The sequence below is a fragment of the Cebus imitator genome, unplaced genomic scaffold, assembly GCF_001604975.1.
Source record: "Cebus imitator isolate Cc_AM_T3 unplaced genomic scaffold, Cebus_imitator-1.0 Scaffold80, whole genome shotgun sequence".
In the NCBI taxonomy this organism is placed as follows: Eukaryota; Metazoa; Chordata; class Mammalia; order Primates; family Cebidae; genus Cebus; species Cebus imitator.
In genome coordinates this window covers 2756697-2765718 of record NW_016107395.1, presented here as the reverse complement: position 1 = coordinate 2765718, position 9022 = coordinate 2756697, and the positions used below count along the sequence as shown (strand labels likewise).

At 42.4% G+C, this 9022-nt stretch overlaps 1 protein-coding gene and 1 pseudogene across 3 annotated transcripts in view; one reads left to right on the top strand and one right to left on the bottom strand.

Moving 5' to 3' along the window:
- The window catches only part of NIM1K (NIM1 serine/threonine protein kinase), a 79536-nt gene that overhangs the window by 2268 nt on the left and 68246 nt on the right, over positions 1-9022 (bottom strand). For both annotated transcript variants that reach the window (XM_017533161.2, XM_017533162.2), the window contains exon 3: positions 1218-1486. In XM_017533161.2, the coding sequence (XP_017388650.1) occupies positions 1218-1486 (269 nt within the window). The remainder of the gene's footprint in view (positions 1-1217; positions 1487-9022) is intronic.
- On the top strand, positions 4825-5796 carry LOC108307722 (annotated as a pseudogene). Its single transcript, XR_001826652.2, has one exon. The product of XR_001826652.2 is annotated as a mitochondrial import receptor subunit TOM20 homolog (transcript).

Here is a 9022-nt window from a genome sequence, read left to right as displayed (position 1 = left end):
CCTCTCAACTAACAGACAAGTGTCTTTTTTCTGACAGACTCATTCAACTAAGTGTTTTTTCTGACAGACCCTGGGATCCGAGTAAGAAGAGTGGTTGACCAAAAGTTTTGGTGGTCAGGTCTGCAAGTCAAGTTCCTCCTGTGTGCCCAAGAATATGGCCCAAAATAGGGAGGCAGCAAAACAGCCAGTGCTTGGGGGAACTATGGAGTGTGATTTAGGAGTCCAGATTTATCTGAAGAAATAACCAAAGAACTAAAATAAGAATGAGACAACTGGCTGGGTGCAGTGGCTCACACCTGTAATCGCAGCATTTTAGGAGGCTGAGGCAGGTGGATCACCTGAGATCAGGAGTTCAAGACCAGCCTGGCCAACATGGTGAAACCCCATCTCCATTAAAAATATGAAATTAGCCAGGTGTGGTGGTGCATGCCTTTAATCCCAGCTACTTGGGAGGCTGAGGCAGGAGAATCACTTGAACCAGGGAGGTAGATATTGCAGTGAGCCAATATCACACCACTGCACTCCATCCTGGATGACAGAGCAAGATTCTGTCTCAAGAAAAAAAAAGAAAAAGACAGAAAGAAAGAATGGCATGACCAAGTGTTAATCTACTGGGCACAGAGGTAGTAAGAGCTAGGGGGTCTTACTGAAGGCAAAAGATCAGTGTAACTGATTTCTCCCTGTCTCTCCCTCCCTCCCTCCCTCCCTCCTTCCCCTCTCTCTTTCTTCCTCTCTCTCAAACACACACAAACACACACACATACACAGAGAAAGAAAGAGAGAGAGAGAGAACCGAGCTGGACATGAAGTATGGATAGGATTTAGAATGTGAGTGAGATGTCACACCAGGGCATCCTAGACAAAAGTAGGAGAGCAAAGCCAAGAAGCAGTGAGGAGCCAGCTATCCAGATAGTGGAAGATGAGGTTGGAGAAATGGATATGCCAGGGAGTGGGTGATGTTCATCAGCTGCTCCCAGTGATTCCCGCCAACGTCTGCAGAAGCTAGAAGCTAGGAGGTTGCCATGTAACTGGACATCCCTGGATGTTGCTTCACAGGCAAGGAGTATCCCAGCCAGACTTCTGGCTCTCCAAAGGGACTACTATCTGCTTTGTGGGACAAAAGCCCTCTGGGACACCTAGTGGTTGGTAACCGAAAGCCCTGTGCTCCCAGTGTGGGTGAAATGGGAGCAAGGTTCTTACTTGTTACCCCTGCTCACCATGTGCTTCACAGCAGACACAATCTGGGAGAAGATGAGCTTGCTTTCTGGTTCAGAGAGCTTCCCCTTAGTGCTAATTTTCCCGAAGAGCTCCCCACCCCCTGCATACTCCATCACCAAGTGCAGCTTGGATAGGGTCTCCACGACTTCGTAAAGGCGGATGATGTTGGGATGGTGCAGCTTTTCCATACTGGAGATTTCACGGGATAGCAGCCTCTGGGTTTTCTGGTCTAACTTAGTCTTGTCCAGGATCTTAATGGCCACCTTTTCTGGAAGGAAGAAAAGTCAAAGGATGTGCCAGAATTCACAGGAGAATAGATAGAGCTGGAGAGGACCTGGATCCGCTCCTTTCCTTTACTAGACACAGAGGTCAAGCGGCTGTTCCCAAGCCCACAGAGCTCATCAGGGAACAACAAAGCAATGCTTGAGCTCAGCATCAGTGCCCTTCCCTTGGATCAGTGCAAGTCGTCTACACACAGGTTTTGATGCCACATCCTGCCTCCCCAAAAAAGTATCCAGATAAAGTTACAGGTCCTTTGCTAAGCCTAGAGAGTATCTCTTGATGAGACCCTGCCCATCTCATCAGCCTCACTGTCCATCATTCCTGTCCACCACCCTTAAAGCCCCATGCACCCTTTAATCCAACCATTACAGAACTTTTTGTTGTTCCCTGAAAAGGTGCTGAACATTCATGCCTGAAAGCTTTCCTCTACCTGGATCATTCTCTCCATCACTCCTTCCCCATTCTTTTTTTTTTGTTTGTTTTTTGAGACGGGGTTTCACCCATGTTACCCAGGCTGGAGTGCAATGGCGCGATCTCAGCTCACCGCAACCTCCACCTCCTGGGTTCAGGCAATTCTCCTGCCTCAGCCTCCTGAGTAGCTGGGATTACAGGCACGCGCCACCATGCCCAGCTAATTTTTTGTAGTTTTAGTAGAGACGGGGTTTCACCATGTTGACCAGGATGGTCTCGATCTCTTGACCTTGTGATCCACCCGCCTCGGCCTCCCAAAGTGCTGGGATTACAGGCTTGAGCCACCGCGCCCGGCCTCTCCTTCCCCATTCTTTACTCTTGTTCTTTTCTCATTGATATAGTTTGTATATTTGTCCCCACCCAAATCTCATTAAAATGTAATCCCCGATGTTGGAGGAGGAGTCTGGTGGGAGGTGTTTGGATCATGGGGGCTGATGTCTCATGAAGGCTTGGGCCATCTCCTTAGTAATAAGTGAGCTCTCGCTCTGAGTTCACATGAGATCTGGTCCTTTGAAAGTGACCAGATCTTGTGGCATGCTCCCCCAACTCTTGCTCCTGCTTTCAAAGTACATGTGCCTTCCACCTTCCACCTTCCACCATGATTGGAACTTTCTGTGGCGTCTGAAGAAGTAGATGCCACCATGCTTCCTGTACAACCTGCAGAACCATGAGCTAACAAAACCTTGTTTTCTTACAAATTACTCAATTTCAGCCAGGCACAGTGGCTCATGCCTGTAATCCCAGAACTTCAGGAGGCTGAGGCGAGTGGATCACAAGGTCAGGAGTTCAAGACCAGCGTGGCCAACATGATGAAACTCAATCTCTGCTAAAAATACAAAAATTAGCCAGGTGCCATCATGGGTGCCTGTAATCCCAGCTACTTGGGAGGCTGAGGCAGGAAAATTGCTTGAGCCCAGAGAAGGCGGAGGTTGCTATGAGCCTAGGTCGTGCCACTGCACTCCAGCCTGAATAACAAAGCAAGACTCCATCTTGGGAAAAAAAAATTACTCAATTTCAGACATTTCTTTATAAAAATGCAAGAATGGTTTAATATACTCGTCATTAACCCCTGATGATCTTTCAAGGTGAGCCTCAGAATGAGCCTCTTCAGGAAATCTCTGTAATACTTGTAGAAAACTACAGATCAATATTCCTGATGAACTAGATGCAAAAGTCAGCAAAATACTAGCAAACAGAATCCAATAGCAAATCAAAAAGGTAATACATTATGTCAAATGGGTTTTGTCCCAGAGATACAGTGATGGTTTAACAAATGCAAGTCAATAAATATGATAAATCACATAAGCAGAATTAAAAACAAAACCATACGATTATCTTAATAGATGCAGAAAGAGCATTCAGTAAAACCCAGCATGACAAAAACAATGTCATGACAAAATCTGGCATTGTCTTACGACAAAAACATTGACAACCAACTAGGCATAGAAGGAACATACCTCAAAACAATAAAAGCCATATATCACAAACCCAAAGCCAACATCATACAGAATGAGGTAAAGTTGAAAGCATTCCCCCTGAGAACTGGAACAAGACAAGAATGCCCACTTTCATCACTTCTATTCAACATAGTACTGGAAGTCCTAACCAGAGCAATCAGGCAAGAGAAAGACATAAACGGCATTTAAATTGGAAAAGGGGAAGTCAAACTATCACTGTTTGATGATGATATGATCATATATAGAAAACTCTTAAAGATTCCTTCAAAAGACTCCTACATTTTATTCTTTCTTTTTAACTAACAACTCACTGATCTTCAACAAAGCATACAAAAACATAAATTGGGGAAATCACATCCTATTTAATAAATGTTGCTGAGAAAACTGAATAGCCACATGTGGGAGAAAAAAACTGGATCCCTATCTTTCACCTTACACAAAAATCAACTCAATTTGGATTGAAGATTTAAATCTAAGACCTGAAACCACAAAAAGTCTAGAAGAAAATACAGGAAAAACTCTTCTGGACATTGACTTAGGTAAAGAATTTATGACTAAGACCCCCAAAACAAATGCAACACAAACAAAAGCAAATAAATGGGACCTCATTAAACTGAAAAACTTGTGTACAGCAGAAAAAATAATCATCAGAGCAAACAGACAACCCACAGAATGGGAGAAATATTTGCAAACTATGCATCTAACGAAGAACTAATTACAAGGAACTCAAACAAATTAGAAACAAAGATCTTTATGAAAAAGTAGGTAAACGATATGAAGACGTATTTCTCAAAAGAAGACACACGAATGGCCAACAAACACATGTAAAAATGCTCAACATCACTAATCATCACAAAAATGCAATTAAAACCACAGTGAGATACCACCTTACCCCAGCCAGAATAGTCATTATTAAAAAGTCAAAAAACAGCAGATAGCATGAATGTGGTGAAAAGGGAACATTTATACACTGCTGGTGGGAATGTAAATTAGTACAACCTGTACAGAAAACAGAATGGAGATTTCTAAATCTAAAATATAAAAGTAAATCTAAATCTAAATCTGCCAGCAATCACACTACTGGGTATCTCCATTTGATCCAGCAATCACACTACTCGGTATCTCCCCAAAGGAAAATAAGTAATTATATCAAAAAACACCTTCGTACATATGTATTGCAGCACAATTCACAATTGGAAAGATATGGACCCAACCTAAGTGCCAACCAACCAATGAGCAGATAAAGAAAATGTGGTATATACACCATAGAAGACTACTCAGCCATGAAAAGAATGAAATAATGTGTTTTGCAGCAATTTGGATAAAGCTTGAGGCCATTATTCTAAGTGAAGTAACTCAGGAAAGGAAAATCAAATACTGTTTGTTCTTACTTATAAATGAGAGTTAAGCTATGGGTATGAAAAGGCATGGACTTTGGAGACGTAGAAGGGGTAGGGTGGGTGGGGGTGAGGGATTAAAAACTACGTATTGGGCTTTCCGAGTCTCTGGCCCGCGGGCTTCAGGTGTGAGCTGCGCCCTCCGCTCTGAGGGTTTGTGGCCCACTGCTCCTTCGCTGTCCCTGCAGCCATCGCTCACGCTCCGTGTTGCAAAGATGCTGGGTCGGAACAGTGCCATCGCCGCCGGTGTATGTGGGACACTTTTTATCGGGTACTGCATCTACTTCGACGCAAAAGACGAAGTGACCCCAACTTTAAGAACAGGCTTCGAGAACAAAGAAAGAAACAGAAGCTTGCCAAGGAGACAGCTGGGCTTTCCAGGTTACCTGACCTTAAAGATGCTGAAGCTGTTCAGAAATTCTTCCTTGAAGAAATACAACTTGGTGAAGAATTACTAGCTCAAGGTGAATATGAGAAGGAAATACACCATCCGACGAATGCAATTGCTGTGTGTGGACAGCCGCAGCAGTTATTACAGCAAACTCTTCCACCACCAGTGTTCCAGATGCTTCTGACTAAGCTCCCAACGATTAGTCAGAGAATTGTAAGTGCTCAGCGCTTGGCTGATGACGTGGAATGAGAAATAAGTATCAACATAATAAAATCTTAGTTAAATATTTTAAAAATTCGTTGTAGTTGAACAGCTCTAGGGGAATAAGGGCAAATATGCTTGTTATGAACTACACTGAAATCTACCAAAGTTAATGTTTACTTTGTGTAGATCCATTTGTCTATTTTATTTATTTTTCCCAGTGAAGAGTGTATTTTGATAGAGAGCTTTTCATTTTATAAATACACTATGAGTTACTGAAAAATCATGGATTTCATTTATTCCTGAAACATAAACTGTACATATGACATGGCTTATGTTAAAAATACCCAGTGCTCAGTTTTGAAGGATAGGCCAAAAACAAAAAAAGTACAGGAGAAACTGAAGAATGAAGAAAGCATACTTTTTAAATTTTAGCTCCTACATTTTGCTGTAAATCTGGAAATTTGATAGACTTGATTATGTTTGTGAAAACTGAGCATTAAAGTTTTTGAATGACAAAAAAAAAAAAAAAGCTAAATATTGGGTACGACGTGCACTACTCAGGTGATTGGTGCACTAAAATCTCAGACTTCACCAGTATACAGTTCATCCTTGTAACCAAAAACTACTTGTACCCCAAAAGTCATTTAAAAAAAAACGTACACTAAAAATGTCCCCAGTAAAGATACATACAGGCCAGGCTCAGGGGCTCACACCTGTAATACCAACACTTTGGGAGGCCGAGGCAAGAGGATTGCTTGAGCCCAGGAGCTTGAGAACAGTCTGGGCAACATAGCAGGGCCCCATATCTACAAAACATTAAAAAAATTAGCCAGGCATGATGGCATGCCCCTGTGGTTCCAGCTACTCCAGAGGCTGAGGTGGGAGGATCGCTTGAATACAGAAAGTCAAGGTTGTAATGAGCTGTGATTGTGCCACTGCACTCCAGCCTGGGTGGCAAAGCAACACCCTGCCTCAAAAAAAAAAAAAAGTTTACCAAAAGACTTTTACTAGAATGTTCACAGCAATATTATTCATAATAGCCCCAAACTGGAAACTAGTCACATCATCAACAGTTGAATGGATAAATTGTGGTACATTCATACAATGAATTACTACATATGTGCCAATGAGCATGAAACATCTAAACTACATAAAATAGTATGGATGGTATTCACAGACTTAATATTGGACAACTGAAGTAAGACAAAAGAATACATACTGGATGATTCCATTTTTGTAAAGTTTAAAACAGTCAAAAGCAATCTACAGTATTAGAAGCAAGGATACAGTTTACACTTGAGGATGTAGTGAATAGAATGAAGGATGAGCGAGTGGGGGGAGCACTCTGAGTACCAGAAATATTCCCTGTCTTGATGTTGGTGGTGCTTACAAGGGTCTTTTCAGTGTGGAAAATTCATTGAAATGAATACTTATGGTTGTTACACATTTTTTGTATGATATATGTTAAACATAAAAAGGTTATATGTGTGTGGGTTTTTTGGTTTTGGTTTTGTTTTTAAAGACAGGGTCTTGCTATGTTGCCCAAGCTAGCTAGACTTGAAGTCCTAGGCTCAAGCAATGCGCCCGGCTCAGTCTCCCAAGTAGCTGTGGACTACAGGCATGTGCCACCACGGCAGGCTTTAAAAAAAAAAAAAAAAAGTTATATAAAAAAAATTACAGGCCAAGCACAGTAACTCACACCTGTAATCCCAGTACTTTCAGAGGCCGAGGTGGGTGAATCACGAGATCAAGAGATCAAGACCATCCTGGCCAACATGGTGAAACCCAGTCTCTACTAAAAATACAAAACATTAGCTGGGTGTGGTGTCACACCCTGTAGTCCCAGCTACTTGGGAGGCTGAGGCGGGAGGCTGAGGAAGATTCTCCGTGATCAAGCCCCTGCCTACATCAGCTTGAACCAGGGAGGCGGAGGTTGCAGCGAGCGGAGATCACGCCACTGCACTCCAGCCTGGCAACAGAGCAAGACTCCATCTAAAAAAAAAAGATTCACAAAATAAGCCTCTCTTGACTCCACTTCCCCCTCTAGTGTTAGACATCTTTCCCTCATTCTCTTTATATATATATATACACACACACACACACACACACACACACATATATATATAATGTATATATAATCATATATATATACATATATATGATTGCATTGTAGGTTTTGGGGTACATGTGAAGAACATGTAAGATTGTTGCATAGGTACACACATGGCAGTGTGGTTTGCTGCCTTCCTCCCCATCACCTATATTTAGCATTTCTCCCCATGTCATCCCTCCCCAATTCCCCATCCCCTGCTGTCCCTCCCCTAGTTCCCCCCTACAGACCCCAGAGTGTGATGTTCCCCTCCCTGTGTCCACGTGTTCTCATTGTTCAACATTTAGCTATGAGTGAGGACATGAAGTGTTTGATTTTCTGTTCTTGTGTCAGTTTGCTGAGAATGATGGTTTCCAGGTTCATCCATGTCTCTACAAAGGACACGAACTCATTGTTTTTTATGGCTGCATAGTATTCCATGGTGTATATGTGCCACATTTTCCCTGTCCAGTCTATCATCAATGGGCATGTGGGTTGGTCCCAAGTCTTTGCTATTGTAAACAGTCCTGCAATGAACATTCGTGTGCATGTGTCCTTATAATAGAACAATTTATAATCTTTTGGATATATAACCAGTAATGGGATTGCTGGGTCAAATGGAATTTCTATTTCTAGGTCCTTGAGGAATCGCCAAACTTTTTCTTCCACAGTGGTTGAACTAATTTACACTCCCACCAACAGTGTAAAAGTGTTCCTGTTTCTCCACATCCTCTTCAGCATCTGTTGTCTCCAGATTTTTTAATGATCACCATTCTAACTGGCGTGAGATGGTATCTCAATAGTTTTGATTTGCATTTCTCTAATGACCAGTGATGATCAGCATTTTTTCATGTTTGTTGGCCTCATATACGTCTTCTTTTGTAAAGTGTCTGTTCATATCTGGCAAACTCTGAGGCAGAGGTTCAAGTGCAAGCAGTTTATGAGGGACGTGATCCTAGAAAACCCTAGCAGAGGGATGAGGAAGTGAGACAAGAAAGGCAGCCCATAAAGGGTTAACCAGGTGTCCAGTGAATCCTGCCAAGCATTATCAGGCCTTAATTTTATTGTGAGGAGAGTGAGAGAGCTGAAGTATTTTTACATCAGCTCTTGCCAGTCAGTGGTTGCTGGCCACTCCACCAGGAAGCGCATTCTGTACTTCTGGGCTACCATGCATGCAGAGTAGGCTCCAGTGGCTAGAGAACGCACAGAGGCAAAGAGACAGAGACTAGCAGCTAAAGGTCAGTCCTGCAAGCACTGAAATGGTCAGACCCAAGGGGATATGGGGGAGGCACTCAGTGTCTGCTCTGTAGTGTTATAGACATGTAATAGGCATGTCAAACATAACATGTTCAAGACTAAGCTCTTGATTTCTCCTGACCCAAACTGGCTTCTCCTATAAGCTTCCCCATTTCAGTCAATGTAAACTGTTCTTGTGCTTACCTAACCTTTCAATACTTGACTCTTCTCTTTTATATTCCACTTGTTCTTTTTTTTTTTTTTTTTTTTTTTTTTT